The sequence below is a fragment of the Microcaecilia unicolor genome, chromosome 9 (genome assembly GCF_901765095.1).
Source record: "Microcaecilia unicolor chromosome 9, aMicUni1.1, whole genome shotgun sequence".
NCBI classification, from domain to species: domain Eukaryota; kingdom Metazoa; phylum Chordata; class Amphibia; order Gymnophiona; family Siphonopidae; genus Microcaecilia; species Microcaecilia unicolor.
This window is the reverse complement of record NC_044039.1, coordinates 88,431,565-88,458,158: the sequence shown is the minus strand read 5'-3', so window position 1 is coordinate 88,458,158 and position 26,594 is coordinate 88,431,565. Positions and strand designations below refer to the sequence as shown.

General features: G+C 43.1%; 1 protein-coding gene across 1 annotated transcript in view; it reads right to left on the bottom strand.

The window, feature by feature from the left end:
• The window catches only part of RYR3 (ryanodine receptor 3), a 743,078-nt gene that overhangs the window by 45,511 nt on the left and 670,973 nt on the right, over window positions 1-26,594 (bottom strand). The window contains 2 exon segments of the mRNA XM_030213678.1: window positions 9,758-9,818; window positions 23,478-23,605. Coding sequence (XP_030069538.1) covers window positions 9,758-9,818; window positions 23,478-23,605 — 189 coding nt within the window.

Genomic DNA, 26,594 nt, shown 5'->3' with positions numbered 1-26,594 from the left:
AAAAATGGGTCGTGGCTGGGTCTTCCAGCACGACAATGACCCAAAACATACAGCCAAGGCAACAAAGGAGTGGCTCAGGAAGAAGCACATTAGGGTCATGGAGTGGCCTAGCCAGTCACCAGACCTTAATCCCATTGAAAACTTATGGAGGGAGCTGAAGCTGCGAGTTGCCAAGCGACAGCCCAGAACTCTTAATGATTTAGAGATGATCTGCAAAGAGGAGTGGACCAAAATTCCTCCTGACATGTGTGCAAACCTCATCATCAACTACAGAAGACGTCTGACCGCTGTGCTTGCCAACAAGGGTTTTGCCACCAAGTATTAGGTCTTGTTTGCCAGAGGGATTAAATACTTATTTCCCTCTGCAGAATGCAAATAAATTCATATACTTTCCACAATGTGATTTTCCGGATTTAATTTGTGATGTGCTATCTCTCACTGTTACCAATAACCTACCCTTCAATTATGGGCTGCTCATGTCTTTGTCAGTGGGCAAACTTACAAAATCAGCAAGGGATCAAATACTTATTTCCCCCACTGTAACTTTTCACATCCTTTGTCGTAGTAAACCCAAACAGGCTCTCTTTCCATAAAGTGCTTTTATAAGACCTTGTGCTGACCCTTTTAACCTACTTCTGGAACCTCTAGTTACAATAATGCAAAGTCTGCAGGACGTCAGGACGACTCACACAGAAGAAACAGAATCCTAGGCTTCCACATCAGCTGCAGCAACGCGCTGGCCTGGAGACCGGCTGAGGAGGACTTCGGCTGGTGGGGGTTGGGGGACCCCCGCCTGCACAAGTACCTGATGGCAGCGGACTCGGGGTAGGGCTGGTGGCGGTGGGAAGGGGGCGTCGAAAGGGGAGGGGCACCAGGGGGTCAAAGGTGGCGGGGGTCTGCGGCGGGGGGGGGGGCTAAAATGTGCCCCCTCACCTCGGGCTCTGGCCCCCTCCCGCTGAAGTCTGGCTACACCCCTGGTAGAAACTAAAAAATTACTTTCTACTGTGGGATTCGGCACACACCAAACTAAGAATTACCTCCAGGCGCATGCGTTAGCCTGGTGGTAGTGCCAATTTGTCACACGCTACCCGCTTGTTAGCCCTCCCGCACCTTAGTAAACAGGCCCCTTAGTTAGAGCCAGCCACAAATTCCCTGGATATTCAATGCAGGTCACTGGAAATGGCTCAGCATTAAATATCTGAAGTCAGCACCACCGGCTGATTATCAGGGGGTATGAGAATAGCAGGACATAGATGTGTAAACAGACCATGCTTTAAACAGTACTTGCAAATGTGACCATCTCTGAGATAATGAATTCTGTTAGAGCAAACAATTTGTAAAACAACAGTCCAAACCCCATCCTACAAAAACTTAGATGTGGACCCTTTAGGGACAGAGAGAGCACCTGCATATAATGTGTACAGCCCTGTGTACATCTAGTAGCACTATACAAATGATTAGTACTAGTAGTAGTTTTGTGAAAAAAATAATAAAGTTACAGAAGTTCAAACGTATAACATTTATAGACTGCTTATGGACCTATGAAATGGAAAAATGGATGTTCTGAACATTTTGAATCTGCTATTTTAGTCACCTTTCACAGAGACAGTCACAAATATGGGAAATGGGCTCGCGAATAAGGGAAGTTAAGGGGTTTATTAGTTTAAAAGAAGTTGAAGGTTGTACTTGCTAGCCGTCCTCTTTGAAACATAAGCCACAAATGCTGTGTTAGCTTAATTTAAAATTGTGACTCTTATTGCCCTGTGGCCCAGACCTCTGTCAGTCTGCCTCTATTAGGCTTCCTTCAAATCCAGGGAAGGCAGCCAGTCTCTTCTGTTTATAAGGTGCACAGGGTAACTATCTTCAATTTTTCAATCACAAGATATTTGCTCATGACCTGTATGTCTAAGATGGAATAGTATTCTACAGTTCTTAATTAGTCATCAATTATAACTTCATCTATCCCAAATAGCATACCCAAGCAAGATCTACTACTACTACTACTTATCATTTCTAAAGCACTATTAGACGTACACAGCGCTGTACACTTGAACATGAAGAGACAGTCCCTGCTCGACAGAGCTTACAATCTAATTAGGACAGACAGACAGAACAAACAAGAGATAAGGGAATATTAAAGTGAGGATGCTAGAATAAGGGTTCTGAACAAGTGAATAAGGGTCCTACAGTTAACCCCTCCATCTGTCACATCCTCCACCTCTCTCTCTCCACTGCTACTGTCCCTGACACCTTCAAGCACGCTGTAGTCACTCCACTTCTTAAAAAACCATCACTTGACCCCACCTGTCCCTCCAATTACCGCCCCATCTCCCTTCTACCCTTCCTCTCCAAATTACTTGAACGCGCTGTCCACAGCCGCTGCCTTGATTTCCTCTCCTCTCAGGCCATCCTTGATCCGCTTCAATCCGGCTTTCGCCCACTACACTCAACAGAAACAGCTCTCTCCAAAGTCTGCAATGACCTGTTCCTTGCCAAATCCAAAGGTCACTACTCCATCCTTATCCTCCTCGACTTATCTGCCGCCTTCGACACCGTCAATCATAATTTACTTCTTGACACACTGTCCTCATTTGGATTCCAGGGCCCCGTCCTCTCCTGGTTCTCCTCGTATCTTTCCCAATGCACCTTCAGAGTATTTTCTAATGGCTCTTCTTCCACCCCCGTCCCGCTCTCTGTTGGGGTTCCCCAAGGATCTGTCCTTGGACCGCTTCTTTTCTCAATATACACCTCTTCCCTGGGCTCACTGATCTCATCACATGGTTTCCAGTACCATCTCTATGCCGATGACACCCAGCTCTACCTCTCCACTCCCGACATCACAGTCGAAACCCAGGCCAAAGTCTCGACCTGCCTCTCAGATATCGCCGCCTGGATGTCCAACCGTCATCTGAAACTGAACATGGCAAAGACTGAGCTCCTTGTCTTCCTACCCAAACCCTCCTCTCCTCTTCCCCCACTCTCTGTCTCTGTTGACAACGCCCTCATCCTCCCCATCTCGTCAGCCCGCAATCTCGGAGTCATTTTCGACTCCGCCCTCTCCTTCTCTGCCCATATCCAGCAGACAGCTAAGACCTGTCGCTTCTTCCTCTATAATATTAGCAAAATCCGCCCATTCCTCTCTGAACAGACCACCCGAACCCTCGTCCACTCACTCGTTACCTCTCGTCTTGACTATTGCAACCTTCTCCTTGCTGGTCTCCCGCTTAGCCACCTATCCCCCCTTCAATCTGTCCAAAATTCCGCTGCATGTCTTATCTACCGCGTGAACTGATACTCTCATATCACCCCTCTCCTCAAGTCGCTTCACTGGCTCCCGATTCACTACCATATTCAGTTCAAGCTTCTCCTAATGACCTTCAAATGCACTCAATCTGCAGCCCCCCATTACCTCTCTACCCTCCTCTCCCCCTATGTCCCCCACCCGTAACCTCCGCTCTCAGGACAAATCACTCCTATCTGTACCCTTCTCCACCACCGTTAACTCCAGACTCCGTCCCTTCTGCCTCGCATCACCTTATGCCTGGAACAGACTCCCCGAGCCCATACGCCAGGCGCCCTCCCTGCCCATCTTTAAGTCCTTACTCAAAACCCATCTCTTCTCCCTTGCTTTTGGCGCCTAACCACCTTCCCCATTCATGATACACTGACTACACTGACTACATAGTTTGTTACCTTTAGATTGTAAGCTCTCTTGAGCAGGGACTGTCCTTCCCCATGTTTTAACTTGTACAGCACTGCGTAACCCTAGTAGCGCTATAGAAATGCTAAGTAGTAGTACAGTTAAAAGCAGCTTCAAAAAGGTGGGCTTTTAGCTTAGATTTGAAGACGGCCAGAGATGCAGCTTGAAGTACCGGCTCAGGAAGTCTATTCCAGGCATATGGTGCAGCAAGATAAAAGGAATGGATTCTGGAGTTAGCAGTGGAGGAGAAGGGTGCAGATAAGAGAGATTTACCCAGTGAACAGAGTTCCCGGGGAGGAATGTAGGGAGAGATGAGAGTGGAGAGGTACTGAGGAGCTGCAGAGTGAATGCAGTTATAGGTCAATAAGAGGAGTTTGAACTGTATGCGGAAACGGATAGGAAGCCAGTGAAGTGACTTGAGGAGAGGGCTAATATGAGCATAACGACACTGAAGGAATATTAGTCATGCAGCAGAATTTTGAACAGATTGAAGAGGAGAGAGATGGCTAAGTGGTAGACATATGAGAAGCAAGTTGCAATAGTCTAAGTGAGAGGTGATAAGAGTGTGGATGAGGGTTCTGGTAGTGTGCTCAGAAAGGAAAGGGCGAATTTTGCTGATATTATAAAGAAAGAAATGACAGGTTTTAGCATTCTGCTGAATATGTGCAGAGAAGGAGAGGGAGGAGTCGAAGATGGTCCTCATAGGCCAGAGGAGCTCATAAGAAGTATCCTCTGAAACTTATTCTCCATATCAATCTTTTGACAAAAGTCACTACAGTAGTGATAGCTGTCTTTTTTTCCCTCTACTGCCTCGAATGTTTCACTTCTGTGAAACATTCAAGGCAGCTGATACCATCAAACTGGAAACTCATCTTCTTTTATGTAGCCTGAGCCAATAGGTCAGCTCATAATTTCTTATGTATTACTTGATTAATTCAATAATAACGTTGTGGCTGTCAGAGTGAATATCAAAGTAGATAATATGAAATACCAGCAGAACATCCCTCATGTGTGTACATTGGTAGGTATCTTTTCTTCTCCAGATGGCTTTAGAAAAGACTTTCACAAAGGATATGGCAGAGACAGGCATCTTCAGACAAGATTTTAACTCGGGATTTTGAACTGGCAGGTGCATTTGGACCAGATTATCACCAGCGACTTCTTGACACTGCCCAGTGTCTTTAGATGAGAACGTTGGCTGGGACTGGCACAGGCATCATTTATTAGCCAGAGGGAAATTCAGTGCCCCTGTTGTTGTCATCATTATAATTTCCATCTCTTGTCTTCACACATCCCTTTTTTTGTGTGTCAACTGCTGCAGTTGAAGAGGATGGAGTAGTTCCTACCTGTGGGGTACAAGTGAGATGGCTCTGTTGATATTATGGTTTACTGTGGAAATATCAAATCTGATGTATTGGAGGGTACTGGTGGTATAACAAAGTTATTTACCTACAGCAGGAGGTCTAGAATAAATATTCATAGAGCAGGGTGATGTAATCCAATGAAGCCTATGCTAGGATGCTCACCAGCTTGTTTACCACAACTTTATAGTACGCTGCACCATGCATGTACATGCCTTCCTGCCTTCACATGGGCAGGCAGGAAGTCACTGTAGTATATAGCTGATAGAATTCAACTCCAAGGTTAGATGGGTGAGTATGTAAGAATGTTTATTCTGCTACCTTCGCAGAGCACCTGCTATTAGTAATCGACTTTGTTTTCTCCAAGGACAAGTAGGATAGAATATTCTTATATCCTGCCTTAAAGAAATATAGAAACCAATAACAGGGCCACAACAGGCACGGCCAACAGAATTCTGAAATTAGTTACAACCAATTTGTTATTTACAATTAATTTTTTAGGCAGCCTGAAAAAAATGGGTTTGAGGGAATGGAGATACAGTGGGGGAAATAAGTATTTGATCCCTTGCTGATTTTGTAAGTTTGCCCACTGACAAAGACATGAGCAGCCCATAATTGAAGGGTAGGTTATTGGTAACAGTGAGAGATAGCACATCACAAATTAAATCCGGAAAATCACATTGTGGAAAGTATATGAATTTATTTGCATTCTGCAGAGGGAAATAAGTATTTGATCCCCCACCAACCAGTAAGAGATCTGGCCCCTACAGACCAGGTAGATGCTCCAAATCAACTCGTTACCTGCATGACAGACAGCTGTCGGCAATGGTCACCTGTATGAAAGACACCTGTCCACAGACTCAGTGAATCAGTCAGACTCTAACCTCTACAAAATGGCCAAGAGCAAGGAGCTGTCTAAGGATGTCAGGGACAAGATCATACACCTGCACAAGGCTGGAATGGGCTACAAAACCATCAGTAAGACGCTAGGCGAGAAGGAGACAACTGTTGGTGCCATAGTAAGAAAATGGAAGAAGTACAAAATGACTGTCAATCGACAAAGATCTGGGGCTCCACGCAAAATCTCACCTCGTGGGGTATCCTTGATCATGAGGAAGGTTAGAAATCAGCCTACAACTACAAGGGGGGAACTTGTCAATGATCTCAAGGCAGCTGGGACCACTGTCACCACGAAAACCATTGGTAACACATTACGACATAACGGATTGCAATCCTGCAGTGCCCGCAAGGTCCCCCTGCTCCGGAAGGCACATGTGACGGCCCGTCTGAAGTTTGCCAGTGAACACCTGGATGATGCCGAGAGTGATTGGGAGAAGGTGCTGTGGTCAGATGAGACAAAAATTGAGCTCTTTGGCATGAACTCAACTCGCCGTGTTTGGAGGAAGAGAAATGCTGCCTATGACCCAAAGAACACCGTCCCCACTGTCAAGCATGGAGGTGGAAATGTTATGTTTTGGGGGTGTTTCTCTGCTAAGGGCACAGGACTACTTCACCGCATCAATGGGAGAATGGATGGGGCCATGTACCGTACAATTCTGAGTGACAACCTCCTTCCCTCCGCCAGGGCCTTAAAAATGGGTCGTGGCTGGGTCTTCCAGCACGACAATGACCCAAAACATACAGCCAAGGCAACAAAGGAGTGGCTCAGGAAGAAGCACATTAGGGTCATGGAGTGGCCTAGCCAGTCACCAGACCTTAATCCCATTGAAAACTTATGGAGGGAGCTGAAGCTGCGAGTTGCCAAGCGACAGCCCAGAACTCTTAATGATTTAGAGATGATCTGCAAAGAGGAGTGGACCAAAATTCCTCCTGACATGTGTGCAAACCTCATCATCAACTACAGAAGACGTCTGACCGCTGTGCTTGCCAACAAGGGTTTTGCCACCAAGTATTAGGTCTTGTTTGCCAGAGGGATTAAATACTTATTTCCCTCTGCAGAATGCAAATAAATTCATATACTTTCCACAATGTGATTTTCCGGATTTAATTTGTGATGTGCTATCTCTCACTGTTACCAATAACCTACCCTTCAATTATGGGCTGCTCATGTCTTTGTCAGTGGGCAAACTTACAAAATCAGCAAGGGATCAAATACTTATTTCCCCCACTGTAGATTCTAGACCCCAAGAAGATTCTGAAGGACTATCTGACCAAACTGGCTGTTGTGTTGGCTGTCTTGTTCCAAACAGTAGTGAGATGTGAAGGTGTGGACTGAAGACTGTATTGCAGTTCTGCAAATCTCTGTGGAGACTGACTCCAGTGGACTACCAAGGCAGCCATAGCTCTGACATTATGAGCCAATACATGACCCTCCAGAGCAGGGGTGTCCAACCTTGGTCCTCAAGAGCCACAATCCAGTCGGAGTTTCAGGATTTCCCTAATGAATATGCATGAGATTTGCATGAACTGCCTCCATTGTTTGCAACTAGATCTCATGCATATTCATTAGGGAAATCCTGAAAAACTGGCCTGGAGTGGCAAGGGCTGAGGTTGGACACCCCTGCTCTAGAGAAAGCCCAGATTTTAAGCTCTGTTGAGCAGGGACTGTCTCTTCATGTTCAAGTGTACAGCGCTGCATACATCTAGTAGCGCTATAGAAATGATAAGTAGTAGTAGTAGTAGGCATGAGTAAAGGAAATGCAGTCTGCTAGACAATTGTTGATGGCAATTGGGTCAAAAGAAACCAAAAGTTGGCAAGACTTTCTATAGGCTTTAGTCCATTCTGGACAGAAGGTCGAGGCTCTCTTGTAGTCCCAAAGTATGCAGTGCACTTTCATCTTTGTGGGTATGAAGCCTGGGAAAAAATGTTGACAGAACAATTGACTGGTTAAAATGAAATGCTGACCCTACCTTAGGAAGGAACTTAGGAAGTGTGTGCAATTCCACTCTGTTGTTAAAAAACTTAGTGTACGGTGGATCAACTATTAGGGCCTGAAGCTCACTGACCCTGCGAGCTTAAGTGACCACCATCAAAAACAGGACCTACCAGCTCAGGTACTTCAGATGACATTTATTCAGTGGCTCAAAAGGGAGCTTCCATCAGCTGGGTTAATATGATGTTGAGATCCCATGACACTGTAGTGAGCTTTATGGAAGGCTTCAATAAACGTAGGCCCCGAATGAATAACTAAGTGCTGAGCAGAGGTGGGTTTACCTTCTATGTAATGATCATAAACTCCAATTCCACCAATGTGAATCCTAATGGAGTTGGTCTTGAGACCTGACTCTGATAGATGTACAGAACCATGCAGTTTTTGTGTAGGACAGGAAAAGGGATCTAAGGCCTTATCCGCACACCAGATGGCAAACCTCTTTCCTTTGAATCCATATGACCACCTAGTGGAATATTTTCTGGAAGCTAACAGAATCTGACAAACATCGTCTATCTGGTCCAGGGAATTCCACTACTACCCTCTCAACCATACCATCCATTATCCCTTCCTCTCCCTTAGCGATTCTATGTACTTGGCCCAAGCTTTCTTGAATTCAGATAGAGTCTTCATCTCCACCACTTCTACAAGGCCATTCCATGAATTCACCATCCTTTCCATGAAGAACTATTTCTTTAGGCTACTCCTGAATCTTTCCCTTTCACTTTCATCCTATGCCCCTTCATTCCAGAGCTACCTTTCAACTGAAAGAGACCTGTTTCCTGTGCATTGATGCCACAGAAGTATTTAAAAACCTTTATCTTATCTCCCTTTTCCAGCCTTTCTTTGAAACAATACACATTGAGATCTATAAGTCTGTCCCTATACGCTTTATGATGAAGACCACTTACCATTTTAGCAGCTATCCTCTGGACTGACTCCACCCTGCTTATAACTTTTTGAAGATGTGGTCTCCAAAATTGTACACAGTACTCTAAGGGGTAGATGCATTAACAAAAATGTTACCCTTCCCTTACCGATTCCTTAGCAAATCGGTAAGAAACAGGCATGCATCAAGGAAATCGCATGCAAATGAGCTGCTCACTGCTAGCTCATTTGAATGCGATTTCCTTCCAAGCCAGCGCATGCCAAGGATGTCCTTTATGGATGTCCGTCACTCAAAAAAAAAAAAAAAAGGATGTCCCTGACGAGCAGGACGGGCTTTTCTTCAAACTCAAGGGTGCCCGAAAGGTAGCCCCTCCTCCAGGTCTCTCTCAGCCAATCACAGCGCGTTTAGCTGTCACTGGTGTCAGCTAAACGTGCTGTGATTGGCTGACAGGCCGTGGGGGGCCTCACAATTGTCCATTAGTCCTCTCAACGAGCTTCAGCTGGCGATGAGGAAGGGAGACATATCTAAGCTCCTTCGTTCAACTTTTAAAGCAATGATTAAAATAAGTAGTAGCCCTTCACTTGGAGAAAGCTGCAAACGTCCAAGTGCTCGTCAAGGACGTCCTTTTTTGTTTTTGTGAGTGAAGGACGTCCATGTTAGGCACTTTAGAAGGATGTCCCTGACGAGCACTTGGATGGGTTTTTTTCCAGATTGTCGTCCTTCTCAGACGTTTTTGGAGCTCGCTATAGGTGTTGTTCAGCTCTGCAAGAATTTTCCAGGGAGGTTTGAGCAGGAAAATAGCCAAAAAAAAAAAAGACAGCTAGTGTTTAAGAAAATGCTATCTGCTGCAGGCTGAATGTTATTGTTAGATTCTGCTGATCAAAAAGTTCTTTCTGTCCTTGTTAAATGTACTTACATTGTCTGTAAACACAACTCCAAGCTTCCAGATATGATACTTCATATCGATAGAACTCAACCTATGAAACAGAAACAATTCTCAGTCTGAGTCAAGTGAGATCACTGCTCCAAGCTGAATCATAAATTTAGGATTCTCTTTAAATTTAATATTAAGAAATCTTAACCTCAGCAAATGAAACAAATTACCTACCAGTAACTACTGTGCCCCAAAATACTATACAATAGGTTCACATCGACTGGCCGCAAGATCTGACACATGCTTAGTCAGAGATGACATCTTCTTACAAACATTAGAACTTTAACAAAATTCTTAAGCCTTTTAGCTAAAGTTAATTGACTTATGGTATATGGTTTATTGAATATGATGATATCCAGCCTTTCTTGTAATATAGCATGGAAGTTTACATAGTCCTAATAAAATTAAGTAGAAGGAAAAGAACTCCAATTCACAAGAAAGAAAAATGTGCTAGCTGACAGTGTATATAAGTGAAAAACATTCAAGCATTGCTATGACAGTCTGACAGGGTGGGAGGATGGGGGTGGGTAGGAAGTATGCATGGGGACATCAAAGTATATCTTTGGTATTCTAACAGGGTGGGTGTGGACAGGTGAGGGGAGGGTGATCAACAGAGACATACAGCTTTATGGTTTATAATGGGCTAGGAACCCCAGGTCCTTGTTAAGTCCTTTCTGTTGGGTGTTAAAATATTCAATCATTCTGACTTCAAAGGTCTTACGTTCTTGTATGGTTTTAAAGTTACCTTTGAGGATTCTCACTGTGAAGTCACTGGTGCAGTGTCCTGGTCTTGTAAAATGTTGCCCAACAGGCGTGGGAACCCTGCTGGCACCAGCATTGTTTATATGATGTCTATGTAAATTGAATCTTGTCTTAAGCATCTGGCCTGTTTCTCCAATATAGCATCCTTCATTACATTTTTTACACTGAATGATATATACCACATTGGAAGATGAGCAAGTGAAAGATCCCTTTATGTTGAATGTCTTTCCTTTGTGGATGACTTTGGGGTCCTGTGAAATATTTTGGCATAGTTTGCAACTGGATAAATTACAGGGAAGTGTGCCCTTCTGTTCCTTTTCAGTCTGTGAAGGAAGTTTACTTCTGATTAGCTTGTGTTTTAAATTGGGTGGCTGTCGGAAGGCCAGTACTGGTGGGGATGGGAATATCTCTTTCAGTAATTCATCCTCCTGGAGTATAGGTTGTAGATCTCTTATGATTTTCCTCAGTTTTTCCAGCTCTGGATTGTATGTCACTACAAGCGGGATTCTGTCTGTGGATTTTTTCTTTTTGTACTGTAGCAGATTCTCCCTGGGTGTTTTGAGGGAGGAGGCAATATTCTTGGAGATTATTTTGGGGTTGTAGCCCTTCTGTTTGAAGGATTCAGTCAGGGTTTTAAGGTGTCGGTCTCTGTCCCCTGGGTCAGAGCAGATACGGTGGTATCTTGTGGCTTGGCTGTAAATGATGGATCTTTTTGTATGTGAAGGATGGAAGCTGGAGTTGTGGAGATAGCTACATCTGTCTGTGGGTTTCTTGTATACAGATGTTTGTATACAGCCATCACTGATTGAGACTGTGGTGTCCAAAAAATTGACTTTTTCTGGAGAGTAGTCAATTTTGAATCTGATTGTAGGATGGTATGTATTGAATGCAGAATAAAATTGTTTCAGAGTTTCTTCACCCTCCGTCCAAATCATAAAAATGTCATCGATGTACCGGTAGTATTTTAGAGGTTTGGTCTGGTGTGTATTCAGAAATGTCTCTTCCAGCTCAGCCATAAAAAGGTTGGCATATTGGGGTGCTGTCCTGGTGCCCATCGCAGTGCCCATTATTTGCAGATAGATATCATTGTTAAAGTGGAAGTAGTTGTGAGTTAAAATGAATTTGATTAATTTTGTAATAGTTTCTGGAGAGTATTGATGGTCCAGTGTGGATTTTTTTAGGAGTCTTCCACATGCAGCTATGCCATCCACATGTGGAATGTTGCTGTATAGTGATTCTACATCCATCGTGACCAGAAGGGTGTTAGGTGGTAGTTGCTTGATATTTTTCAATTTATTCAGAAAGTCTGTGGTGTCTTGTATGAAGCTGTTAGTTTTGTGTACGAGAGGTTTCAGAATTCCCTCTATGAATCCAGATATTTCTTCCGTGAGTGTGCCAATACCTGATATGATTGGTCTGCCAGGGTTTCCCAGTTTGTGGATCTTGGGTAGCATGTAAAATGTGCCAACGGAAGGTTGATTTGGTATGAGTTTCTTCAGGTGAGGTTGCGCTTGTGTAGGAAATGTTTTGATAAGGTCTTTCAGCTGTTTTGTGTAGTCCTGTGTGGGGTCCTCAGTTAGTTTCCTGTAGTATTTATTGTCTGAGAGCTGTTTGTGGCCCTCTTCAATGTATTTTTGTATGTCCATAATTACCACTGCGCCTCCTTTGTCTGCGGGTTTGATGATAATGCGTTCGTTAGTTTGTAGGGTTCTTATGGCCGCTCTTTCTGGTGGGGTAAGATTGTACAGAATTCTTTTTTGTTTGTTGGAGAGTTGTGATTTAACCCTATGTCTGAAACTTTCTATGTAGTTATCCAGTTTGTAGTTTTGTCCCTCCTGTGGGGTGAAATAAGTGTTCTTCTGTTTAAGACTGTATTTCGGATCATTTGATGTCTCTCTATTGTGGAAATGTGCTTTAAGACGCATTTTTCTGAAGAATTCTTCTAGGTCTGAATATAGCTGGATTTTATCTAGGTTATTCGATGGGCAGAATGAGAGCCCTTTGGAAAGCACAGAGATCTCATGTTGTGATAATTGATGGTTCGAGAGGTTTATTATCCCCATTTGGTTTGCATCTGTAAAGGTGTGATCAGTATTCCCTGGTTTGTTTGGGCTCTGATTTTCACATGCCTCAGATGTGTATCCAAGTGTCTCCAAAGTGTCTGGAGCTGTTGGTTCTGCAGAGCTGTAGCTGTTCAAGGATAAGCAGTTTCTCTCTCTTTGATTTTGAAGAAGAGAATATAGCTTTATTTCCTTTTTGCGGATAGCAATGTATTGTTTTTCTCCCTGGATGTTGTGTAGGTCCTCTTTAAGTTGGTTCATAAGGTGTGGATGTAATTCCTCCATTCCTCATCTTATTTTCTTTTCCATGTTTTATTTTGTTTGATTTCTATTGATAACCTTAAGAGTGGACTAACACGGCTACCACACTCCTCTACAAGAAAGAAAAAGAAATGGGAAACTGCCTACGGCATTAAGTGGCCAGTAAGTCATTTCCAGCCATGGGCTGCTTTAACCCCAGTTATTCAATGCTAGGGCATGCATGGCTCCCAGTGCTTTAACTTCTGTCAACCCAGAAGTTAACTAGGCAACGGCAGATATTCAGACTGATGCCTGGTTAACTCAGAACTTAAATTTAGGACAGATGTTTTGTTGTCCTAACTTTAAGTGATTACTTAGCCGATTAGCATAATCAAAATCGCCGTTGACTGGCTAAGTTTACACTCCACCCGAACTCTGTCCCCTGACTGCCCTTAACCTATCCAATTAGGAGATGGCCGGTTAGCAGACATATTAACAGCACTAGCTGGTTATGTACTGCTGAATATCAGCTGCTAGCTTGCTCAGTGGGGTTTAAATGGGCAGGGGCCTATCCTGCCTGGTTAAACGCTTGTGAATCAGACCCAGAGAGCACACAGGGTCAAAGCTAGCCAGTGGTTCAAACCAGCTGAATCCTAGCACCCAAAAGCTTTTAAACAATGCTTCCATCAGCCTAGTACCATGATTGGATTGGATTTAATAATTTCATAAACTGCTAAATACATCAGTGCCTATACACAGTGGTATATTTGATAGATGATTTCAGAAAGACCCTTGATGAACCCAGCAGCTAAAGTCTTAACAGAAACTAATTTCCTTCTACAGATGGAAATGTCCTATTGTGGATTAAAAACTGGTTGAAGGATAGGAAACAGAGAGTGGGGTTAAATGGGCAGTATTCACAATAGAGAAGGGTAGTTAGTGGGGTTCCTCAGGGGTCTGTGCTAGGACCGCTGCTTTTTAATATATTTATAAATGATTTAGAGATGGGAGTAACTAGCGAGGTAATTAAATTTGCTGATGACACAAAGTTATTCAAAGTTGTTAACTCGCGACAGGATTGTGAAAAATTACAGAAGGACCTTACGAGACTGGGAGACTGGGCGACTAAATGGCAGATGACGTTTAATGTGATCAAGTGCAAGGTGATGCATGTGGGAAAAAAGAACCTGAATTATAGCTACGTCATGAAAGGTTCCACGTTAGGAGTTACGGACCAAGAAAGGGATCTGGGTATCGTCGTCGTCGATAATACACTGAAACCTTCTGCTCAGTGTGCTGCTGCGGCTAGGTAAGTGAATAGAATGTTGGGTATTATTAGGAAAGGTATGGAAAACAGGTGTGAGGATGTTATAATGCCATTGTATCGCTCCATGGTGCGACCGCACCTTGAGTATTGTGTTCAATTCTGGTCGTCGCATCTCAAGAAAGATATAGTAGAATTGGAAAAAGTGCAGCGAAGGGTGACTAAAATGATAGCAGGGATGGGACGACTTCCCTATGAAGAAAGACTAAGGAGGCTAGGGCTTTTCAGCTTGGAGAAGAGACGGCTGAGGGGAGACATGATAGAGGTATATAAAATAATGAGTGGAATGGAACAGGTGGATGTGAAGCGTCTGTTCACGCTTTCCAAAAATAGTAGGACTAGGGGGCATGCGATGAAACTACAGTGTAGTAAATTTAAAACAAATCGGAGAAAATATTTCTTCACCCAACGCATAATTAAACTCTGGAATTCGTTGCTGGAGAACGTGGTGAAGGCGGTTAGCTTAGCAGAGTTTAAAAAGGGGTTAGACGGTTTCCTAAAGGACAAGTCCATAAACCACTACTAAATGGACTTGGGAAAAATCCACAATTCCAGGAATAACATGTATAGAATGTTTGTATGTCTGGGAAGCTTGCCAGGTGCCCTTGGCCTGGATTGGCCGCTGTCGTGGACAGGATGCTGGGCTCGATGGACCCTTGGTCTTTTCCCAGTGTGGCATTACTTATGTACTTATGTAGATTCATGAAAACTACCAATTTTGGGTAAATACAGTAGATGGTATTGTACCTGGGGCCAATGCGGGTTGTGAGTCACAAGGGGCTGCAGTGGGAATCAAACCCAGTTCTGCTGTCCTTGGAGATCTCCCTAAGAGTTAAGCAACTGCTTTTAAGAAGGAGGTGCAGACACACTTTATGGTGTGTCCCTAACTGATGCTATTTACCATGGGAGGTTGGAGTTGATGTCTAGTTTCTCAGCCTGCCTTCTTTTTAGCCTTTTCTTTTTTCTGTTTTTGTTTGTTTGTTTTAGAAAAAAAAGGTTCCAGAGGACAGACCAATTGAACATAATGTCCTGCCAAATATAGCAGTCCAAGCAATAGTGTTTAATGAATGTGTAGGATGAGGACCAAGTAGCAGCTTTACAGATGTCCTGGAGAGGCGCAGCACTGAGGTGAGCTACTGAAGAAGCAATGGCTCTGAATCAATAAACTTCTATGTGGCCTGTGAGAGCCTTGTCAGCCCTCCTGTAGTAGAATGCAAGACAATCTGAAACCCATAAGGATATTGTCTGCTTGAATGCCGGTAGGCCTGAATTGTTGTGATTAAAGGTGATAAAAAGCTAGGAAGATTTCCGGAGGGATTCAGTGTCTCTGAGGTAAGGGTTCACCTGTAGTCAAGTGAGTGCAAAGCTTTGTCTGATGGAGAATCATGTGGGACTAGAAAAAAGGATGGAAGCACCATGGATTGGTTGAGATGGAAGTCTGATACTGTGCTGGAATAGGAACTTAGGGTGGGCACAACCTTGTTGTGGAAGAATTGACTGTAAGGGAAATATGTGACAAGGACCTGTAGTTCACTGAATATTCTTACAGAGGGGATGACTGTGATAAAGACTGTCTTCTGTGTAAGGTACTTGAGAGATGAAAGGGCTGAGGGGCTCAAAGGATTCCTAATCAACTGCTCCAGCACCACTTGAGGTCCCAGGATGGATCTGGGAGGGGAAGCTATGTGATTGTAAGGCCTCTCATGAAATGAGACACAAATGGATGGATTGAGACGGGTGTCCCTGCTACTCTTTCATGGTAAGTAGAAATTGCAGACAGGTGGAGCCATATTGAGATTGTGAGTCTGACAGGTGGAGAAGGTAGATTAGGAGGAGGGTTAAGGGGCAGGTAATGGGATCTTGGCTTTTGGCTGCTGCCCAGTGTGAAAAATGAGTCCATTTGGATTGGTACAATTTTATGCTATTAGGTCTTTGAGCCACCGCTAGAATTGTCTTTATCTCTCGCTTAACTGGAATGTTATCTAAGAGGTGCCACTCTATCGTCATGCTGTGTTAGGGACAGACTGGGGGGAGGGGGTTGGAATGAAGAAGCTGATCCTGGTGCTGCATTAGGAGAGAGGGATGAAGACCCAATAATACTGGCTGGTTGTTCTGAAAGGACAGAGAAAAAGGACACATACTTCTCTGTCACAATGGGGGCAATCAAAACGACGATTGTGAGTCTCCTTAAATTTTCTGTAGGACTCTAGAGATGAGTGGGGATGGAGGGAATGGCAAAGGTGTCTTAAGCAAAGATTGTACTGATGGGGCAGAAAGAGCAGTGCAGAGCACATTTTACATTGTTTTAGGCAAACTGCACATGTCGAATAGCTGCAATGTAACTTCTTAGTTGAGAGACCACATGGTGGGGGGGGGGGGGGGGGGGGTCTAACTTGTGGCTGAGGGAGTCCACACTCTGATTGTACTGTCCTAGAAGATACATGCCCTAGACTGATTATTTACTTCAGCAATATTAAATTCTCAGAAACTGATTAGAAATATAACTGTTTTCCCTTTGATATGGTCCGATCATACTAAGATAGTTTATGTTTTTCTTTGCAAGGAGAAACTCCTCCAATTAAAACTCATCAGTCATCTGGTGAATGGATTAGAAAACCATTTGATTATAGAAAATTCTAAACCACAATTGATCAGTTTTTTACACATCTATTTCTCAAACCAATTAACAATCACAGCTGAATTTTCTGCCCCTTTAAAATGGGTTAATCAGAGAAATCATCACTCTCCTCAGTTTTCAGCAGAATTGAAAATTTTGAAATGCAAGTGCTGGAAGTTAGAGATTATGGTAGCATTCCAACTTAGAACAAGATAGAATGAGGGAATGAGTCTAAAGAACTCATACAGTAAGGTTGGTTTTCTCAAAACCAGGGAATAATTTTTCAGCTACTCCTTTAGCAAATGAATTGGAACTGTATTTTAAAGAGAAAATCAAAACAATTAGGAAGCAATTTATTCATGCTATGGATGTACCAGATGATTATGGCTGTCCTAATCATTATGACATCATAAGGATGCCAGTCTATCGGCTCTGATCAGAATTTAGGCCTATTACAATGGCGCATTTAATAATATATTTAAAACAATATACTAAAAGTAATTGCATATTGGACCCTTGCCCCACTTTGATGTTAGGTTCTCTACCTCAGTATAATACCTTGGCAGTTGAATATAATTAATTCAATGCTTCTTTCAGGAACTTTTCCAACTTATAGGCACTATAATTTTAACTCCGATCATGAATGGCCAAACAAAATCATAAGTACATAAGTACATAAGTAATGCCATACTGGGAAAAGACCAAGGGTCCATCGAGCCCAGCATCTTGTCCACGACAGCGGCCAATCCAGGCCAAGGGCACATGGCAAGCTTCCCAAACGTACAAACATTCTATACATGTTATTCCTGGGATTTTGGATTTTTCCAAGTCCGTTTAGTAGCGGTTTATGGACTTGTCCTTTAGGAAACCGTCCAACCCCTTTTTAAACTCTGCTAAGCTAACCGCCTTCGCCACATTTTCCGGCAATGAATTCCAGAGTTTAATTACACGTTGGGTGAAGAAACATTTTCTCCGATTTGTTTTAAATTTACTACACTGTAGTTTAATCGCATGCCCCCTATTCCTAGTATTTTTGGAAAGCGTGAACAGACGCTTCACATCCACCTGTTCCATGCCACTCATTATTTTATATACCTCTATCATGTCTCCCCTCAGCCGTCTCTTCTCCAAGCTGAATAGCCCTAGCCTCCTTAGTCTTTCTTCATAGGGAAGTCGTCCCATCCCCGCTATCATTTTAGTCGCCCTTCGCTGCACCTTTTCCAATTCTACTATATCTTTCTTGAGATGCAGCGACCAGAATTGAACACAATACTCAAGGTGCGGTCGCACCATGGAGTGATACAACGGCATTATAACATCCTCACACCTGTTTTCCATACCTTTTCTAATAATACCCAACATTCTATTCGCTTTCCTAGCCGCAGCAGCACACTGAGCAGAAGGTTTCAGTGTGTTATCGACGATGACACCCAGATCCCTTTCTTGGTCCGTAACTCCTAACGTGGATCCTTGCATGACGTAGCTATAATTCGGGTTCTTTTTTCCCACATGCATCACCTTGCACTTGCTCACATTAAACGTCATCTGCCATTTAGCCGCCCAGTCTCCCAGTCTCGTAAGGTCCTCTTGTAATTTTTCATAATCCTGTCGCGAGTTAACGACTTTGAATAACTTTGTGTCATCAGCAAATTTAATTACCTCGCTAGTTACTCCCATCTCTAAATCATTTATAAATATATTAAAAAGCAGCGGTCCTAGCACAGACCCCTGAGGAACCCCACTAACTACCCTTCTCCATTGTGAATACTGCCCATTTAACCCCACTCTCTGTTTCCTATCCTTCAACCAGTTTTTAATCCACAATAGGACATTTCCTCCTATCCCATGACCCTCCAATTTCCTCTGTAGCCTTTCATGAGGTACCTTGTCAAACGCCTTTTGAAAATCCAGATACACAATATCAACCGGCTCCCCTTTGTCCACATGTTTGTTTACTCCTTCAAAGAATTGAAGTAAATTGGTCAGGCAAGATTTCCCCACACAAAAGCCGTGCTGACTCGGTCTCAGTAATCCATGTCCTCGGATGTGCTCTGTAATTTTGTTTTTAATAATAGCCTCTACCATTTTCCCCGGCACCGACGTCAGACTCACCGGTCTATAATTTCCCGGATCTCCCCTGGAGCCTTTTTTAAAAATGGGCGTTACATTGGCCACCCTCCAATCTTCCGGTACCACGCTCGATTTTAAGGATAAGTTGCATATCACTAGCAGTAGCTCCGCAAGCTCATTTTTCAGTTCTATCAGTACTCTAGGATGAATACCATCCAGTCCAGGAGATTTGCTACTCTTCAGTTTGCCGAACTGCCCCATTACGTCCTCCAGGTTTACCGTGAAGTCAGTAAGTTTCTCCGACTCGTCCGCTTGAAATACCATTTCCGACACCGGTATCCCACCCAAATCTTCCTCGGTGAAGACCGAAGCAAAGAATTCATTCAGTCTCTCCGCTACGTCTTTGTCTTCCTTGATCGCCCCTTTTACCCCTCGGTCATCCAGCGGCCCAACCGATTCTTTTGCTGGCTTCCTGCTTTTAATATACCGAAAAAAATTTTTACTATGTTTTTTTGCCTCTAATGCTACCTTTTTTTCGTAATCCCTCTTGGCCTTCTTTATCTGCGCCTTGCATTTGCTTTGACACTCCTTATGCTGCTTCTTGTTATTTTCAGACGGTTCCTTCTTCCATTTTCTGAAGGCATTTCTTTTAGCCCTAATAGCTTCCTTCACCTCACTTTTCAACCAGGCCGGCTGTCTTTTGGAGTTCCGAAATCAGAAAAATTATGCTCAAATTATAGACCTGTGGCTAGCATTCCTTTTTTAGCTAAGATTATCAGAATATTTTGTAACATTTCATTTACAGGATTATCTAGATAGATTTGATTTGATGGACCAAATGCAATCTGGTTTTAGAAAGGTGTTTAGTATGGAAACTTAACTATTAGCACTGGTTATTGATTTAGACTACTTCTTGATAAATAATATTCCCTCTATATTAATGCAACTAGATCTGTTGTTGCTTAAATTGGAGTCTATAGGGATTACTGATGGGATATTCTTCTGGTTGTGTGTGTTTTTTAAAATCATAATTATGCTGTTATAAATTCTGGTATAATGTAAATTACTTGGAGCCCTGGTTGTGGAGCACCTCAGCGTTCCCCTCTATCAGCAGTACTATTTAATATTTTCTTTATTTCTCTAGGTTTAGAATTAAGATCACTTGGCCTGAAATACTATATTTATGCAGATGGCATACAGATCATCTTTCTAATGTTGGGATTGTTGGGGAAAACTTTTCAATGTGTGACTGTAACCTTTGCTCGAATATTTCAATGGACGCTTGATCATAAATTGTAGTTAAACACTAAAAAAAACTTCATCACTTTGGGATGGCGGAAAGAAATTCCCAACACCAAATTTAAATTTGCTATTAGAAGGAAAAATAATTACACTGCAATCTACTGTGCATAGTCTACGCATATGGTTAGATTCTACTTCACAAGTCAATCATTCATGGGTCCTTTTAACAAGCTGTGGTAAAAAGGGCCTTGCAGTGGCAGTAGCAGCCACTTTTGCCGTGCACCAGGGCCCTTTTTACCATAGCAGGTAAAAAGCCTGAAAAAACACATGGCCATGTGTTAAGCTTGCACTTATCTCATGGCCATGCGGGGGAGGGAGCACTTACCGCCACCCACTGAGGTGGCTCTGTGCTACCCTGGCGGTAACCGGGCAGCGCCGATTACCGCTGGGTGACCCCCTGCAGTATATATATATATTTTTTAAATCTATAAGTGCTGGAAATGGCAAGCACTGGAGGTGGAGCTACAGCCAGCCGGCTGCGTTGGTGTAGCGGTAGATCCGGGTTGCCACATGGCAACCCTTTAGTAAAAGGGTCCCTCAATATCTTCAGATTTTGTCCAATTACTTTTTTTATGACAAATTCACTCAATTCTCTCATTAGGCAATTTACAGACATTAGTATTAGAATTCACTCATTCTAGTTTAGATTATGGTAATAGTTTTCTGTTTAGGTATTTCTCAGCTACTTCTATCTCATCTACAGCTATTGCAAAATACAGGAGCTGTACTCCTGCGCTCACTTCACTGGCTACCAGTTGCTGCTAGAATAGTCTTTTGGCTTTTAAAATTTTATATGCTGACTGTCCTATTTATCTGACCATTTGCATAAGACTGAATTACCTTTACTTTCTTCAATAAGGGGCTCTTTTACAAAGGCACGCTGAAAAATGGCCTACGGTAGGGTAGATGCATGTTTTGAGCGTGCACAGAATCATTTTTCAGCGCACATGTAAAAAATGCCTTTAAAAATTGTTTGCCGAAAATGGACGTGTGGCAAAATGAAAATTGCTGTGCGTCCATTTTGGGTCTGAGACCTTACCACCAGCCATTGACCTAGCGGTAAAGTTTCACATGGTAACTGGGCGGTAATGACCTGCGTGTGTGAAATGCCATTTGACACATGCCAAAAATGAAATTACCGCAAGAGCCACACGGTAGCCGGGCAGTAACTCCATTTTGGCGTGTGTTGGGCGCGCGTAGATGCTTACGCGGCTTAGTAAAAGAGCCCCTAAGTTTACTTTCTTCTGAAAAAAAGCTATTTAATTATGCCATCCCATCCATGAGGAACACATTGCCATTATCAATCAGAAGGGAGGCTAATTATTTAAGGTTCAGAAAAAAATTGGTCTGTTTGTTTGATAACTATTTGGGATAATCTTATGTTCTTGTTTTATGCAACTAATTTGAAACCTACTTTTTGGTTCTTTTTAAACATTTATTCATTATGTACTGCATATAATGCACATAATCTTTTTATAAACCAATCTTGAACTAATGGCACATACCGTATATAAATCTATTGTTGTTGTTGTTATGTGAGTGGCCATGGCAAAGTGTCAGATTTGTGCGGCCTCCTAGAAAAAGATGTACGGAGCCCTGCTTATATATGTAAAATATTAACACTTGATTGTTGGTGTAGATGAGGAACTTTTGTCTCAGGTCCTTGGCCTGAAGGCACACAGGATGCTGAAAATCACCCAGAGCTCTAGCCGACTGATGTGAAGCTTGATTTCCTGTTGGGACCAATGTCCTTGTGTTTTGGCCTGTCTGGTATGTCTGATGTGTTAGTTGTTATTGTTAGCTGAGGCAGAAGGGCTTTGAAGGGACAGCTCTCCTGAAACAATGGGAAGTAGTACTACCAGAGAAGAGAATGAACATTCTGGGGACTGGTATGAGCTTGTTGAGGGTCTCTATTTTCTGGTTCCATTCAATGTCACTTGAGGTGCCATTGAAGTGATTGCATGTGTAATCTGCCTCGGCCAATAGGACATGATCTAAATCATAATTCCCTGGTCCTGTTGGAATTTCAGAAAAGTTTTCACTATAAGAAGAGTTGGAGGATAAATACACAGTTGGCCTTTCCCCCAGTGGAGAAAGAAGGAATCCAAGGCTACTCTGCTATGTAATCCTAATTTGGAGCAGAACTGATAGGCTTTTCTGTTGAGGTGAGTGGTGAAAAGATTTATCATGGGGATACTCCACTCAAAAAATCTTCTGTGTTATACCCATGTCTACAGACCACTTGTAACATTGCAGGACCCAACTAAGCCTGTGCCTCCTTCCATTTGATGCAGTGTAATGCAACCTGACTGTCGGTTTCAATTAGGAAGATTTGATTTACTATCCAATCTATGAAAGCCTTTAGAGCATTCCACACTGCCCTTAGCTCCAGGAAGTGTATCGGCTGAAATATTTCCTGAGCAGATCATAGACCCTGAGTGTGAAACCCATCTATATGAGGTCGCCATGCCAGGTTGGATGTATCTGTTGTTAATATTTTTGAATTTGAAGGGGTATTCTCTTGGCCAGATTATTCGATGTCTTTATTGCTCCACTTGCCACACTAATACAATATTATGGTATTACATCTTACAAGTACACAGATTATATTCAGCTCCTTATTGCTCTTGATACCTGGGGTCATTCATTCCAACAGAACCTGAGTAATGGTCTCTCTGATATTACCTCTTGGATAGGAGACCACAAGCTTGTTCTAAATCCTGCAAAATCAGAAGCCCTCTGGATCCTCCACCAGTGTTGTTGTATACCATTTCAGCCTAGCATCAGCACACTCAAATCCTGGTTAAAGACTTCATTCTGTTTCTGGGACCTTTTATAGATGGCTTCCTTTCTTATAGTCCTCACATTTCTCATGTGGTCCAGAAGTTTTTTGGGGGCCATGAAAGATTAGATCACTCATCCCTTCCTGGACAATAGAGATCTAAAGAGGCTGATCCATGCCCTCATTCTGCAATGTTTAGACTATTGTAACTCCCTTTAGCTGATGTTCCTTTCTCCTATCTTTAGCATCTGCAACTGATCTAGAATATAACAGTGAAGATTCTACAAGCTGGTGAGTGTTCTTGTGCAGGGTCCGTCGAACGAGATCACCCATATGTAAGAATACCTTATCTTGCTTGTCCTCAGAGATGACCAGCATGCATACCATTATTTCTTACTCCTCATCAAGTTCTCAGTAAGATGTCATTATGCACGTATCTCTCCTCATTAAGTTCTCACCTGGGAACCTCCATGTATAACCTCTTTTTATAAGCATTCCTCTGTGGCTATCATTAAGCAAGCCCCAAGCAAGTCCCAAATTCATACCATGACACAAGAGATCCCTCTTCAGGTTTGGTCTCTTCCACTGGACTAAAGTCCAGAGTACTTTTATCCAATCCTAAAAGCTCTGCAATGCGTTCTGCTCCATACATATCTCCATATTTATTGATAACCTGAAGAGAAGACCAAAAGAAAAAGATCATGAACAAACCTCATAAACAGTAAAATGGTACACAGTCATCTCTATTAACCATCTATTTCCACTTCTAAACAAAAAGCTATTACAATGGACATATAGATATACGAGATTGTCTAGAATGTTCTCTCTTTTGTATATTGGCATATTCTGTATTTTTTAGTTACTTATTACTTGGGCTGTTCAGGACAAAGTAAGTCTTGTAAGTTATTTGGCCTTGTGAGAGAGGGAAAGAGCAATTTTAAAAATACTGGCACAGAAAAATAGAAGCTCTAGCAAAAAGACCAGTGATCATAAGACTCTGCTTGGAGATGGTCATCGCACATGCTCCGGGAGAGACATTTAAGGCCTACTTTTATGTAGATCAGAATTAACAATTCTTAAGTCAACCCTGGTAATTCAGCAGCAGTGCTCCAGACTGCCATACAGAAAGTTTCCAGTTTGAGTTGGAAACCCTGGATTGGCTGCTGCTGCTGCCTCTGTAGTATTCACAACTCCCAGAGAAAGAAACAGAGAAAATTATGGTTACTGCTTTAGGGCAACATCTAGTGGCTGGATTTATGACCTATGATGCAGGGCTTCGGAATACAGGGTTGCACGGGGACAGAAATCTTACCCGTCCCCGCTGGAATCTTACCCATCCCCACCCATCCCCGCAAGAATTTAACCTGTCCCCCATCCCCACAAGAATTTAATGGTACATAAAAAAAATTCCGGTCGGCTCTCTCAGTCTCTCTCTGGGTTTGAGCCACAGCACTGCAGGCAAGGAAGGAACAGAAGTTGGAACTTGGAACTCTCTGGTGTGCACATGTAAGACTTGTCTCTGATTCACTGGCACTGTGTGCTGAGAGGTTGCCACATGCATGCGCCAGTAGGTCAGGTGACATCTGATGCTTATGCCTGTGTTAGAGCTGAGGTCTGCGTATCAGCCCGGGAGCAGAGAGGATTATTAATAACATAGTAAGTCATGGCAGATAAAAACCTGAATGGTCTAGTCTGCTCAACAGTCACGCTCATGATCAATTCATAATTAAATCAACAATGAACATGATATTATATACTTAATTATGGTCATTCCAGCCTATTTGTCTTCTCATTTGTGGGAAACAGACCGTAAAAGTTTGTCCAGCACTGTACTCATGTTCCAGCCACTAAAGTTGCTGTCTAAGCCCCCTCCAGCCCAACCTAAACCAGACTGCCATATTTGAGACACAGACCATGCAAGTCTGCCCAGTATTGGCCCTAGTTCATCACAGCCGGAGTCACCGTCTAAGCGTCACTCGACATAATCCACACATATGCAACCATTAAAATGTAGTTTTTTTATAACTTTCATTTTCTAATTAGAAATCCTCAGTGTTCATCCCATGCCTTTTTGAATTCCATCACTATTTGTGTCCCTACCACCTCCTTAATGGAGACTTTCCACATCTGTTCTGTTAAAACAAGGAGGAGGAGGAGACAGCTCTCAAAGAACTTAGTACTCGATAAGTGAGAGGCTGGAGCAAGTGCAGCATACACTTCCACTGAAACCCCGCAGGAACTGCTTCCGTCCCCACAGGAACCCTGCAGGAACTGCTTCCATTCCCACAGGATCTCCGCAAAACTGCTTCCGTCCCTGTGGGAACCCCACGGGTTCCGCAGGATTCCCGCAAACCCTGTTCCCATGCAAGTCTCTACTTCAGAAAAACCCTAGTTCATGGCCCCTGCCCAAGATTGTCATAGCAAACAAGATACATTGAGGGAGACTATAAAATGGGGGGGAGGGATCCTTGAATAGTTGCAAATAAAAGTTCAGGGTACCAGCTAAGCTCAAGGCCCACAGAAGCAAGAAAGAACAGCCAGGTCAAAATAAAAAGAATTAATCACTTATGTTGGTAGCCACCCAAGTCTGTCAGGTGTGAGTGAATGGCTGGATGTGCTATAATGGGACACAGGCTGTATATCTATACAGAGCTACAGATATTTGAGAAATATAGTATGTATGCATAAAATAGTTTGTTTATCCTTTCTGAAGTCTTACTATACAAGCAATCCTTAGTGAACCCTGGGAAGCTGAGTTAAGTGATCAGAGAAGAGAGGAATTTCCACAAAAGCATATCTTGTTTTATAATCATGCTATTATACCCCAAGATATATATGTGAAACTCATAAGCATACCTCTGAACAATCATGTCAGCACATATAGGAGCTGAAGTATTAACCCAGGGTAAGTTTCTTATTACCAGGAAAGTTTGCTATGTATACAAATTAGCCCCATAGCAAGCATTCACACATTTTTTGTGAATTTCTGGTTATGGTAATACATATAAAATCTCACAAAGTGGGCCCCCTTCATGCATTGATAATTTTAAATTGGCTGCATGGGCTCTGGTCACAGCTCCCCCCCCCCCCCCCCTTTAGCTGAATCACAAACTCGCTGTGAGTATCATCCACCCCCTTTTGCAAAGTCCGGAACTTTAGCCTATAGGTCTCGGGGATAATGGCAGAATGGTTCAACAAATCTTTGCGCACCTCCTCAAACTGGGAGACGGTCTCCATGGACAGTTCTTGGAACGCCTCAAGTGCTCTACCAGTGCGCTTTCCTACCAGATAGCGCACTCACTCTTTCTGAAGAATCTCATTGAAGGGGCAAATTTTTTTCAAAGGCAGTTGGATATCCATCTAGGTCACCTCTGGTATCATCAAACTGTGAAAACAAGTTGGGCCCAATCCAGGCTGTGGATCCTGCTTCTGACCCTGGCACAGGGGTTGGGCTGGAGCTTTGGATGTGAGCCATTTCCATCTTTATTTTCTGCAGCTGGAACTCCTGCTCCTCACTCTGCAACTCTTCACACCACAGCTGGAATTCACGCTCCTCATGCTGCTGTCGCTCTTTCAGTTCCTCTCACCGCTGCTGGTCTAGCCGTTGTTTCTCTTCTCGTTCCTCTCGCCATAACTGGTCTTCCTGTTCCTCTTGCTGCAGC